At 46.2% G+C, this 14,443-nt stretch overlaps 1 protein-coding gene across 2 annotated transcripts in view; it reads left to right on the top strand.

The window, feature by feature from the left end:
- Positions 1-14,443, top strand: part of ATP6V0E2 (ATPase H+ transporting V0 subunit e2) — an 88,695-nt gene that overhangs the window by 63,195 nt on the left and 11,057 nt on the right. The window contains exon 3 of one of the 2 annotated variants that reach the window (XM_069611528.1): positions 6,416-6,539. In XM_069611528.1, coding sequence (XP_069467629.1) covers positions 6,416-6,509 — 94 coding nt within the window. In that variant the 3' untranslated portion in view covers positions 6,510-6,539. The remainder of the gene's footprint in view (positions 1-6,415; positions 6,540-14,443) is intronic. The other variant, XM_069611527.1, reaches the window with a different exon arrangement.

Consider the following 14,443-nt stretch of genomic DNA (forward strand, 5'->3'; position numbering starts at 1 on the left):
CACCCAACTCGGGACAAGCAAGCTTCTACGATTCCCTGGGCTCTGCCTTCTCGGGCTTCACGGAAGGCCAGACGATAATAGGGGGGGACTTTAACGGAGTGCCGGACCCCACCAAAGATAAATCGCATCCACCTTCCCCAGGCGATTACGCGCTAGCCCTCAGCCTCTTATGTCTGTTCAGAACCTTGGAGGTAGTGGACGTGTGGCGGGTGCTCCACCCCACCGAGAGGGACTTCTCCTTTTTCTCCCATGTGCACCGAACCTTCTCGAGGATAGACCTCCTCCTAACCTCGCCCCAAACCCTCTCCTTTGTCAACAAAGTCTCCATCGGCCCAATAATCCTGTCAGACCACGCACCAATAATCATGGAGCTTCGAACTCAGGACCCCCGAGCTGACTCTACACGCAGATGGTCACTCTACGACCCAATCCTCAACGACATGCTGGTTAGGGACAGGATTGCAACCTCGATTAAAAACTTCCTCGAGGACAACCCTGCTACGGACACTTCCCTCGCAAATAATTGGGATGCAATGAAAGCAGTGATCAGGGGAGCCCTGATAGCCCAAGGGGTGGCATTCCACCACAATCGCCGACAAACCCGGCAAGCCCTCGAAGAGGAACTGCAAACAGCAGAGGAGGCCCAGAAAAAGAAGGGGTGGTCCCTCAAGACTCACCGAACCATCCGCATAACCAGAAAGAAATTAGAGGCCCACTACGCTGAACACACTGCACAGCTGATGGCCAAGACTAGGCAATTTTACTATGCCAAGAACAACAAAGCTAATAAGCTCTTAGTAGCTAAACTGGCCAAATTGAGACGAGTCAACACCATCACGGGGCTCTGCGACCTGCAGGGGAGAACGCACTCCTCCGAATCAGAAAAACAACAGTTGGCAGTGGACCACCTAACTCAAGTGATGACTGCCCCCTCACGGGACCAATCCAAACAGGAGGAATACCTACAGGGGTGGCACTGCCGCGCTTCCCCATTGCAACGAGGGAGATCCTAGAAGCTCCAATCACGGACGAGGAGGTCGATGAAGCCATTAAAGCCCTTAAAACTCGGGCCCCTGGCCCAGACGGCTTCTCCTCCAGATTCTACAAGATATTTAACTCATTCAAGGAGACTGGTGCGGTGACCCCATCAATGCAGGAGTCCACAAGCATCCTCCTCCCTAAGCCCGGAAAGGACCCGAGAGACCCGGCCTCGTAAAGGCCAATTGCCCTGCTGAACATAGACGCTAGCCTCTATTTGAAGATTCTGGCCAACCGGCTGTCGCACATCCTTCCGACCCTAATCCATCCTGACCAAACAGGCTTTATCCTGAACAGAGCGGCAGAGGACAACATCAGAAGGACCCTGAACTTGGTGGACATCACCCACCGTACCACCCAGGGACTCGCACTGATGGCCCTAGATGCCACCAAAGCCTTCAACAGAGTAGACTGGTCATTCATGAAGCTCACCCTGGGGGCCTTTGGCTTTTTCCCAACCTTCCAATCGATGGTAATGGCCAACTACGCTTCCCCCAAGACTCTCCTGAGGAGCAATGGCTCCTTATCATTCCGATCCCCATGACCTGCAGGACAAGACAGGGCTGCCCTCTATCTCCTCTTCTTTTCGCACTAACGATGGAGCCATTTGCCCAAAGAGTTAGACGGAATGAGCTCATTAAGGGTCCCCAAGTAGGGTCATTTCAACACAAAATTGCATTGTACGCCGGCGATGTTCTTCTGATGCTCTCAGATCCTAACTCCTCAGCGAAACACGCCCTGGTGGAAATAGCCAACTTCGGATGGGTCACGGGCTTCGCTGTTAACTTCTCTAAATCAGTGGGCCTGTGCATTGGCCTTCACCAGGAGGAACAAGAGGCATTAACCAGACTATGCCCGATCAGTTGGAAGAAACAAGCTATCCCCTACTTGGGAGTCCATATCCCAGCAGACCCAAAGGACACATATCTGGTGAACTTCCCCAGATTATTTAGTGAATTGGAGGGAGACCTGAGGCGCTGGTCCACCCAGGAAATCTCTTTGATGGGGCGGATCACCGCCGCAAAAATGAACCGGCTTCTGCGATTTCTCTATGCCTGCTCCTCCATTGCAGTGGCCATCCCAAGGCGGGCTCTCCAGGATCTGCAGAAGAAAATGCTGAAGTTTATATGGAGAGGCAAGAAAGACAGGATCCCCCACAAAACCCTGCTTGGCAACCCTAGACTGCGGGGTCTGGGGGTCCCCGATCTCCAGGCCTATAGGGTAGCAGCACAGCTAGCACACTTCCATTCTTGGCAGATCGTTACAGACCGCCCTAGATGGGTGGAACTAGAGCAAGCCCAGCTGCCGCTCCCCCTGCGTGTTCCTCCCACACCTCCAGCCCCCCCTGAGAGTACACTGGAAGACGCTTCTGCTAACTACCAAACACACGCTGAGCTCATGGGACTGGGCCCTAAAACAAAAAGGAATCCCGAAGGGACAAAGCCCACTCTCCCCCATTTTCCACAACCCAAACTGTTCGCCGGGATCGAACCCCCAAAACTTCCAGAACTGGATCGACGGAGGCCTCGAAACCCTGGAGCAGCTATACGCCGGAAACACACCACGCACCTTTGAACAATGTAAGGAGATGTTTCAGCTTCAGGAAAAGGATAGATTTGTGTATTGCCAACTCCGCCACTGGTGCTCACACCCCCAGACCCTCCAGGCAGCTGTCCGCCCCCTAACCCCCCTGGAACTAACGCTGAAGGACCTGCCATCCCAGAGAAGGATCTCAACCCTTTACAGACGCTTCTTGGTGGACTTCCTAAGCGCAAGAACACGATGCATGGCCCAATGGGAGGCCGACCTGGGCCACCCGATTGATGACCAATCCTGGGTGGACACCTGGTCCCGCACCCATTCCTCATCTACTTGTGTGACCAACAAGGAATGCGCATACAAGCTGATGCTACGGTGGTACTACCCCCCCCTTAGATTACACCACATGAACCCCCGGGTGGACCCTTCTTGCTTGAGGGGGTGCTCCCAGCCAGGTTCTTTTTTCCACATGTGGTGGGCTTGCCCAAAGATCCAACGATTCTGGGAACAGTGCCTGGTGACGATCGAACAAATTACAGGGATGACACTCCCCCTTGAGCCCGAAACGGTCTTGCTGGGGGTCCCAACCCCGGGGGTCTACCCCCGCTCCGGAAACAGAGCAAAACTAGTGACGCAATGCCTTCTGGCAGGCAAAATCGTGCTAGCCCGCTTCTGGAATTCCCCGGATGGCCCATGCATAGCCCACTGGTGGGATAAACTTTGGGACATCCTGATTGCGGAAAAGTGACCGCGGCTAGGGCGGGTGTCTTGGATCGCTTCCAGAACCTATGGGCCCGAGTACTGGAGTACGACCAACGTTTCCCCGCCTTAACATTGAAACCTCTCAGCACTCGATGGACTCAGAGAGCAAGAACCCACCTGAGGGATGGGGGTGGCGGCCGGCCCCGCGGAGTGCGGGAGCGGGGGGGGCAACGGGATCCGAGGGGGGGGAGAGAAGGAGAACTCGAGCAAAAGGGAATTGTCATCAGTGTGAAATTCATATGCAATGTGATATGTAAATTGTCCGGCCTTGGTTTAAAATAAACATATTCTAAAAAAAAAAAAAAAAAGAACACCATCTCAGACTCCCTATGCAGGGAATTGTGCTCCTACCACGAGTGGGACCTTTGGCAGGACCAGATGGACCACATCTTCGTCAAGTGGGGCAGGCCCCAGATAGATCTGTTTGCGACGGCGGTGAACTCCAAATGCCAGAGGTTTGCTAACAGATTCCACCAACTGAGGAGCCTGGGGGACGCATTTGCCTTCCTGTGGGTAGGCCTGTTTCTGTATGTGTTTCCTCTGTTGCCTCTGCTGCTACGAGTCATCAATGCTGAGGCAGATTTGGTACCCGGACCATCTCAGCCTGTCAGCGTTGCCTCCAGTCAAGCTGCCAATGATTCCGGATCTTCTCACCAGAGAAGGAGGTGCAATCCTTCACCACGATCCAGGATCACTGAACCTGAGGGCTTGGCTCCTGCAGCCCTAGAGTTTGGAGGATATGAGTTGCCTTCAGACTGTAGGGAGGTCCTTGACAAGGCCAGGGCATTTTCGACTGAAGTGCTACTGTCACAAATGGAAGTGTTTCATAACATGATACCGGTCTCAGAAGATTACCCCACTGAGGGTCACGACCCCGTAGATTCTTCCATACTTGCTGTCCTTGGCCAAGGCCGGACTGGCACATGCCTCCATCAAGGTACAACTTGCGGCTATCTCCCGCTACACCAGGTCTCTAGGAAGTTCTTCACTTTGGTCTTGTTGACTCATTAAGGACTGTTTCGATCTTTCCCGCCGGTGAAGGCAGGAGCCCTGGCGTGGGAACTCAACATGGTGCCGACAAGGCTCATGGGGACCCTCTTCGAGGCTATGCATCAGGTCCCTCTCAAGTTCCTCTTGTTGAAAACGGGTTTCCCTGTGGCCATCACCTTTGCCAGGAGAGTGGGTCAATATCTGACTTTCCACTAATCGAGGGTGGTGCTGCTGACGCACCCCTCTTTCATGCCAAAGGTTCAGTCAGAATCCCACCTCAACAAGCCTTCGTTGTTGCCTGTGTTTTTCCCAAAGCCTTTGTCACAGGCTGAAAGGGCCTTGCAATCGCTGGGCATTGCTTGTGCCCTGAAGTTCTACATGACACGCACAAAGAGTTTTCGTAAGACTTCTGAACAGTTTGTGAACTTTGGTCCTCTGAACCATGGGAAAGCTTTGTCCAAGGCTTCCATTTTAAGGCGGCTCTCTGGCTGCATCACACTCTGTCATCGGTTGGTGAATCGATCGCTGCCCGGCCGTCCGAGAGCCCATTCCACCACAGCGATCGCTGCAATGACGGCGTTCCTGTCTGGTATGCCCCTGCTAGACATCTACAGGGCTGCTACGTGGAGGTCCACGTACACCTTCACAAAGTTCTACTGCGTCAACAGGGATTCCAGGGAGGAGTCCAGAGTCGAGCAAGCAGTGCTACAGAACCTGTTCGTTTGAGGTGAGTCTGTTCCAGAGGTAAGAGTTAATTTCTTCTGTTGAGCCTTGCCCCCTCCCGTGGTTGTGTAATGTTGTTCTGCTATATATTCATTATTCATGAGCATGTGAATCCATGCCAGACCCGATGCTGGAGAAGGAACAAGTTACTTACCTGTGACTATTGTTCTCCACCATGGGTCTGGCATGGATTCACATGCAAACCCTCCCTCCGACCCCACTGCGCGTCTTCTTGGTCATACTGCCACTTGGCTGCCAGAGAAGGGGCATAGGGAGAGGACTGTCATTGGATGGGGCAGTATAACCAAGAGGACAGTGATTGGTTTATAGGAGAAATACAGTTTGTAAGTGAAAGTGAAACTGTTTTTTCTTTTACCAAGGATTTGCGGCCTGACGACCGGGAATTTTCATGAGCATGTGAATTTATGCCAGACCTATGCTAGAGAATAATAGTTACAGGTATGTAACTTGTCCCATTTCAAACTTTGCTCATTGTCTCTGGTGGTTCCTGAGGCTAGCTTTCCATGTCACCATTTTTAGACCGTCTATGCCCTTACATGAAGGCACCAACCATATGTAAATCTGCCTTAACATGGCCTCATGGAAGCTGTACATTCGGATTTCACTGCGTTTTCTCACTACACAGAAACACAAGCTATCCCAGACATGTTTCGACTTTTTTGGGCCTCATCAGCGAGATGCAGCTGGATCTCCAAGGGACAACTACTGTGTGCCCAACATTTGGCCATACACCTTCCTACTTATAGAGACATGCCTTCACATCAGGAACTGAGGGATGCCAAGTTTGGAATCACTAATGACCACTTCCAGGGCCATGACATGTTCTGTATAGGCACAGATATCATACAAAGCAAGTGAATGGAAGGCTGCCAGCAGCAATTCGTAGTGGTCATGAGTAATTCAAATCTGTCCATGCATCTTTGTTTGGGGGGGGAGGTGCGGTCATTCAACATTTCAACAGGTTGAATTCTCAGGATAGAGGATGAAGTATTGGGCCGTTGAGACTCCCTGTTGGGAAGATGTTTCAACAATTTCCGTCATTTTGTTCAACACATGGCATTTGTGTTTGCCCTGCATGCACGAGTCGGATTTAACAATACAGCCCTATGCTTGTTGTTTGATACCAATATAAGCGGTTTCCACAGTACAAATACTAGCAGTTGAGCAGTAATTGAACCCACAATTGACCGACTGAATATGAAGACCCCTACAGCAGTGTGATAAGTACACGGTTAGTGCTAGAGAGATGTGTTCCTGTATTGTATTTGACATGGCATGTGTGTGTACAAAGAGCTTTAATATATGTGTCCTGTTTTTCACAATGACACCTTTTTATTCACAGCTGGCTAGTGACCATCCTTGCTCAGTTGAACCCCTTGTTTGGACCCCAGCTGAAGAATGATACCATCTGGTATGTGCGCTTCCTGTGGGAATAAACCAGCCAGACCATGCAAGGTACTGATGAGGTGATGTACAGCGTGCTACTTCCTCAATTCAATCTGTGACACAGAGATTTGTTTTTTGGAATGGAGAATTCTTTTGTGGCATCCGAAACAGTACAAAAGCCACGTGATCCTAAATAACTTCAGAATGTCAAAATCTGGTAACGTACGTTACATTTACTGTGTCCTTTCCAGTGAAGGGAAGGAAAGTAGTAACTAAGATGTAAAGTTCTCATTTTATCTTCATCCAGTCATAGATATAAAGACCAGATGACGTAAAGAGAAGACATTTTTTACACATTTGAAGTTGCATTGTACAGCAATCTGCATTTTGCTTCTCTTGCTCTTCCCCGAGTGTTGTAACTAATGCTACATTTGACACAACCGCATAAATACAGTTCAAGTTATTTATTTTCTCTGTCAGGATGGAGGTTAGCCCCAGAGCTTCCACCAGAAGGCTGGCCACCTGAATCTTTCTACATGTGCCATCGGGGGCATCTTATGAGAAAAAGTTGGATGAACACATCCAGCTAAGTCCGGCGCTCTCCGTTGGAGCTCTTCTGGAGCTCACTGTTCAGATTGTGTTTGTTTTAATGTTTAATAAGCTTAGAGTTCATCGCTCATGGGTATCTAAAATCGTATTTAGAGCCACTTAGAAGAATTTCAAGAGTATAATCCTGAATCTGAGGAGCATCAACAACTGGGTGTTTTGCTAAATAAGAAGCAGACTTGTTTAATTTTGTGTACGGTTGTTTTAATGCCAATGCATTTCGGAGTGTATCTCCTCCTTCAGGGCGTTAACCATACCACTTATTGTAAATTCTTACATAATTATAATACGAGAATAAATGAAAATGTTACAATCCACATCATGTGAAAATTCCAAATCAAAACAAGATTATAATTCCAATCAATAGTTTGAGAGTAAATAACCAATATTAACATAGTTCACCATAGTTGAGTACACAAATCAACAAATGCATAAAATGAATAATTGAAAAACATACATACCAAGTAAAGGTAATTCGTTAAAGATGGAAGATTAGATGGTGGGGGGGAAGAAAACAACAACATAGAGCCCTTGTTAGGTAAAAGTAGGTACATGTTTGCGCACATTCATTTCTAAATCCAAAATAAATCCCATACATGACTATCATGTTTTCAAAATTACCTCAATCATTTTCCTGTGGTGTCTAGCACCCTTCTTTAAAGAACAACGTCTTACATACAGCACTCCAGCCGTCTGTATTCTAAATTTAAAGAAAAGTAATACTAACAATGATGTATACTGTAATCATTGTTCTATATGTATACAAACGTTCTACCTAATTCTTCTTAAATGTGGGGCACAGACTCACCCGTAGTTTTGTTTAAAAGTCTGGATGAGCTTCTGTCTAACGCTTCACTCGCGCTTTGCCTGTGTTGCATATACGCTGGTCCACGGGGAGCCGCGTTCCAAGCAAAAAAGGTGAAAAATGGCTTCTAAGTGGTTGCTGAGGTAACCACGTACGTTGTGCGTGGTCACCTGACCACTATTCAGTGCTACCATGTCACGCGTCCCGTGTTTCCATGGAAACCAGGAAGTCGGACGATAAATATACAGAAAAAGTGCCGGCGCATACTGCACTGCTGTCAGGTATTTCAAATAACGATTGCTGCGTGCAGGTTTCAATGGAGACTTATAGTGACTCAGTGATGCTATTAAACAAAAATCAATGTAACTGCCCCATTGAGCATACACTCGCGCCTGGCTGATGGCCTGCGTGGCGACGCCTTGGGTCCCGTGTCCCCATGGAGGCGGGGAGAAGGGATGTTGGGGGTAATTACATTCAATTATACCGCTGCATATATGCTTATGTTTCCCATACGATTACTTATTAACCAATGTCATTACGTAAGCCTCAGACGTACTAAGTTAGAATATAACTTCTGTCTACATGTTCGTTAAAAGTATGTTACACTAAGCATAAACTGAATATTAATTCGTACATACAAAATCACGTAAACAGGTGAAGTTAAATGATGACTGATATTCTGCACTATCCGTAATGCTTGCGCCCAAAAATGTTATGTATGTTACTCTGTACGTGTAGTTTACAATAATGATGATAGCTTGTGCATGTTCTATCAGGCATGTATATTGCATTGTGTGTAGCAACCATCTTTCTGGATCTGGTTGTCGGACCTAAAATGCCTAGGTTTCATCCTTGCACCGCTTTTCTTTTTATGTATCCACAACTGTCATTTAGCCACAATAGATATGTCCATGTTGGTGTTCCCCTCCCCATCCTTTTACATAAACACTAGCATGTTTATAAGAAACATGCCCAGTTTATCTCTTCATTCATTCCTCTCGGGGTGAGACACCCCAGCGTTTCAATCCAATAACATTCCCTTCTGTCTAATTTGTTTTGTATGTTTTCATGAGGATCATTACTCCAGACAACCTCCAGCACCATGAATCGAATCTGTGTCAAGTTATGTCTCTCTTTGATCCAGTGTCTTGCGACCGCAGAGTTTAGATTTTTGTTCCGTATACACGAGCGATGCTCGTTCCATCGGAGTTTCGCTTTTCTTTGAGACTGTCCCACATAAAACTGTCCACAGGGACACTTAATACCGTAAATAATGTTAGTGGTGTCACAAGTTGCAAATGATTTCAGCATGATTTTTCTTCCTGTATGTGGATGGTTGATAGTTGATCCTTTTTGCACATAGCTACAGTTACTACATTGTAGACACGGAAACGTTCCAACACGTTTCGTCTCAGGTCGTTTCTTGCGTTGTCTTGTCTGTACCAAACTGTCACGAAAGTTCCTGCTTCGTTGGTAAGCAAATATAGGTGGTTCTTTGAAAAGATCCTCGGTCTTCTGATCGCAAGATAATACTTGCCAATGTTTTTTGATAATTGATTTGATGCGGCCACTTTGTGTTGAAAACCGTGTGACGAATACCAATGATGGTTCTGTTTTCGCTTTCCTTGCTGCTGTGAGTAATTCATTCCTGTTTTTTTGCTCTACCTTGTGTTTGGCTTTTCTAATTTCCTCCTCCTTGTATCCACGTTTCAAGAACTTTTCGCCCATTTCATGAAGTTCTTTATCATAGTCTCTCGGATCACTGATAATGCGCTTCACTCTAAGCATCTGACTGTACGGTAAGTTCCTGATCAAGCTAGGTTCGTGGAAACTCAGTCTATGGAGCAGATTATTGCGATCCGTTGTCTTTGTGTATATATTAGTTTTGTATTCTTGTTCCATGGACTCCACATTCACGTCAAGGAAATTAATGCTTTTTTTAGAGAACTCATAGGTGAACTGAATTTTTTCACTAATTGTGTTGAGGTATGCGAAAAATTCCAATAGATCTGTCTCAGTACCTGTCCAAATTCCAAATATGTCGTCTATGAAACGAACCCAAATAGCCAAATGTGCCTTCCATCTTTGCTGACTTAATATATGGTCTGACTCAAATTTGTGCATAAATGTGTTGGCGTATGCGGGAGCCATCGTGGCTCCCATAGCAGTTCCTGTTATTTGCATGTAGAGTTGGTTCTTATATTTAAAGTAGGAATTTGTTGAAATAAATCGTAATAGAATAATGATGAATTCCTTGTTAGCTTCGATCTCCCCTGTGTTTAAAAGTAACCATTCTATTGCTTCAATTCCTAGGTCATGAGGAATAGACGTATATAAATTCTTTACGTCAACAGTATTCAGAATATGTGACGATGAATGTGGTACTGTTGCTAGTAATTGCAGGAAATGGGTTGTGTCCTTAATATACGTTGTAGTCTTCTGGATGAGGGGTTGTAAAAAGTAATCAATGTATTTTCCGATTTGCTGCAATACACTGTTCACCCCAGCCACTATGGGTCTTCCGGGAGGATTAGTGAGATCTTTGTGAATTTTAGGCAACATATATAGGTTAGGGATGCGTGGATTCCTATTCATCAAAAATGTGTGTGTATGATGATTTATCCATCCATTCTCTTCTGCTTCATCCAATAAGGTTTCCAGATTTTGTTTGATTCTTATTGTGGGATCATTGCCTAGTTCTTTGTATGTGATGGTATCTGCGAGTTGTCGTTTACATTCTTTATCATAATCCTCCGTGTCCATTATAACTAATGCTCCCCCTTTATCAGCAGGTCTTATTGTTATTGATGTGTCACTGTAGAGATCCTTCAGTAGTTTGAATTCATGAGGTTTTAAGTTTTTATGTTTCGTGCTCTTGAAATTGATCTTCTTTAAGTCTTTCAAGACTTGTTTCTCAAAAACCTCCACTGCAGGTATGTTGATCTGTGGTATAAATTTGCTTTTTTGTTTGAATTCCTTGTAAGGAGACCCTTCTTGTGGGCCTTGTGGTATTTCTGTTTCACTAAAAAAGGCTTTAAGTTTCATTTTCCTCACCAATCTGTATAGTTCTACCTTGGTTTCAAATAATGAAGTGTCGAACGTAGGAACAAAACTCAATCCCTTCTGTAGTGTATCTGTCTCTGTTGTAGTTAGAACTCTAGATGATAAATTGATCACTAGGTTCTCCTTTGTTGGAGGCGTGTCTGTGGACCTCCTCGACCTTTTTCTTTTGCTCCTGCGGGTTCTTTTCCTCTTCCTAAAAAACTACCACTGACTGATGGTCCTGGTCTAGTGTCTGATGGTTCTGAGCTGGACTTGCTTCTGTTGGCCGAGTGTCGCTGGCTTCTAAATCTGAGCTAGTTGGGGTATTTGAGTCGTTCTGTCGTGGTTTCCTGCCTGTGGGAGCGTATTTCTCCATCCAGGTATATACTTCATCATTCACATAATCGTAAGTGTCTCGTTTGAATTTCCTAATTTTTATGTTTTCTAGCTCTGTTCTATATTCCGTCAATTTAAGATTAATGTCCACCAATATTTCCTCTATTTCTTCTTTCTTCAGTTTGCATGAATTCGATAACTCTTTTTCTATCTCTTTGATCTCTATATTGATGGTATGAAGGTTAACCATGAGTTCCTGAATGGTTAACAAGATTAAGTCTAGTGAACATCTATTCAGAATTGCCTCCCATTTCTTGACAAACTCCTTATTCTCTTTGCATAGTGTTGGTCGGAGTTGTATTCGTAAACCTCTTGGTATGCGTTGGTTTTTATAGTATCTACCTAAGGTGACTGCATGCAGTTTCCTGTTTATTTCCTTGCGTATCAAATACTCTAGTTGTTTTATCCTCCTAGTTGGATCCAAATCTGTAGTGGTAGGTTTTTGTTGAAAACATTTTCACCAATAAGTTGGTGGCATCTGCCTCCCCTCCCTGGGTTCAGGTTCGGACTCTAATCCCAACATGCCGTCCTGGTCTACCCCAATGAGTCTCAATCTTGTAGTCAAGACGGCTTTTCCTATAGCTCCTTTTCACACCTCTTCTTGGTCTCCTTTAGACCTCCACAACTTTTCACCATGTGCTCATCCTTCACAAGTTTTCCGTCCAGACCCTCAGACTTTGTGTGTGTCTGCTCCTCTTTCACTCTCCTCTGTTCTTCGTCTCCAACCTCTTCCTTCGCCTCCTTAACTTTCCATCCAACCGCCTACCTACCCATAGTCCAATTTCTCCCCCAACCACCTCCTGAAAGTATTTCTCCAGTCCCCCCTCCAAGTATCTTCACCAAGTTCTCCTCTTCACTCTCGCTACCTTCCTCTACTCTCCTTCTCACCACTTCAGGCACCCTCGTCCTCTTCTTTGCTAGTCTTCCGACTCTCCCCCTCATCATTCTTTTCACCATCCTCATTTGTTTTACTAGTGATAGTATTCCTCATCTTTTCCTCACTGCCCCTTTTACCCTACTCTCCTCCTTTTATGACATTTCACCTTTACCCCTCACCACGCCTTTCACCCTCCCCCCACCTCTCCTTACCTTCACTCATTATCAATTCCTTATTCTGCTTCTCCGAAATCCTTTCCTGACCTCTGGCCATCACTTTCTCACCTCCTGCTCCAACAGCTCCTACTCTCACCTCCACCTTCCCCCAACGCTGCTAAATACCCTCTTGCTACTGTGCTGGCTGGCTATTACCAGGAGTGGAGGGATTGGCTAAGTGATTCATTTATGGGATGCCCTGTAAAACCACAGTTTTATTTTATATGTGCAGCCAGAGGAAAATACAGACAAAAGGGGAGAACCCTGCCACAAAGCACCAAGTGCCACAGGAGGCCATTAGTTGTGCAGGAATCGTGCGGAAGACTGAAGTATCTTTTGCTTGCCCTTAGAACATGGTAGAATGTAAGAGATGGGGAACACTGCTGTGGAATCTTGGGGGTTGTACAATTTGTGTGCTGTTTTTACTGCGACCCCCCCAAAATGTCGACTTTCTTTTTTAATTCGACCCCCTTTTCACCCAATATATATGTGGGGAGAATGGATTTTCTATATCATGAATTTAATGAGGCCTGTAGGGGGTTTCCCCGCATGTATATGGGGTGAAAAGGGTGCCGAAATAAAAAAAGTCAACATTTTGTGGGGCTGGGGTAGGGTCGCAGTAAAAACGGCACAGTTATCACCTAGATCCGAATCTTATGGAGCAGCACAGACTTCTGTGAATGCTTTCTGCAAACCTCCAAGTGGGACCATCAAGGATGGCCCTGCAGAGCATAGAGGTTGATGAGGAATCGCAAGGGACCAAAATGAAGCAGGCCAGCAATGGAAAAAGTTTGGTCTGACATTAAGATGGCGGCCAGGCACTTTGAAGACTTCAGAAGCTGCAGACCTACAACAACGGAGGAAAAATTAGATAATAAAACCAGAAAGCTGCTTACACGCAAGACTGCCAAATCACAAATGGAATTGCATTCTAGATCAATCTGAGAGGGACTAGAGGGATACAGGCATTTACAGAGAGGGAGTGCAAAACATACTGACGGGGAGGCAGTTCCCCCCCCCCAAGGCCAGATGAGCAGACTGATGCCAGGAGAGACTACCAAGATGGCCGCAAGGGAGCATGGACCAAAAGCGATTGTGCAAGTGGGCAGACGAAGAGCGTTGGTGCTCCAGGGCAAGCTATTAGGCTGACCAAGCTTTTGCACTCAAGGTTGCTGGATAGTCGAAGGGTGTCATTTCAGTACCCCAAAAAGAAACTGGACCAGCTGAATAGTAGCAAGAGCACTATCACTCTTATGTAGAACTATATTCCTTTAGTCGGAGCAAGAATGTGATATCCCTTACACTGATATGAAGAGGGACATTTTATCCCTTAATAAAGGAATCGACCTCAAACCCTTGGGCCTTATGTTTTCCGATTTGAATTACGAAGAACAAACTGGGCGCTATATCGCAGTGAACCTTAACTCGAGGCACGGAGCGGCTGGCGCTATATCGCTTTGACAAGAAGTTGCTGGGTACTATATCGCTTTGACAAGAAGTTGTTGGGTGCTATATCCCTGTGATGGAGTTGGAGCCATAAAGCACCTAGGCGCTATATCCCCGAGACCTAAGCTAAGGATGGGGATCCTGGAGAGAACAGTATCCCCACTAGAGAGACATTCCTGACACTTTATAGTTTTGACCTTCCTGACGCCTTTTGGTGTGGCTCTCCAAGAAGGGGAATCCCTGTTTAATTGTAGATAAACCCCTGGACTTGATGGGCCTTTATCCCACCCTGTTTTTGAGTTTTAATAAAAAATCTGTTGATCCGCATATCTCCTTCGCGTGTTCTGTCCATACGCCACAGTTGATGTGACCTGATTCAATGCAGAGGCAGGATGCTTAAGTTTAGATATCTTCTAAGTTTCTGTTTCTTTTTATTTGTTTCGGGAGAATAGCTCAGGGGCAACGTGCTCGCCTTGGAAACAAGACGACACGAAACGACACGGACCAACACAGGTTCGATCCCCGGGTCCGCGCTTAGAAACTTCTGGGTATTAAGCACGTTATATCATAAATTAGCATGCAGGTGGCATTTCCTGA

The sequence above is a fragment of the Ambystoma mexicanum genome, chromosome 8 (genome assembly GCF_040938575.1).
Source record: "Ambystoma mexicanum isolate Mex_15411 chromosome 8, UKY_AmexF1_1, whole genome shotgun sequence".
Taxonomy (NCBI): domain Eukaryota; kingdom Metazoa; phylum Chordata; class Amphibia; order Caudata; family Ambystomatidae; genus Ambystoma; species Ambystoma mexicanum.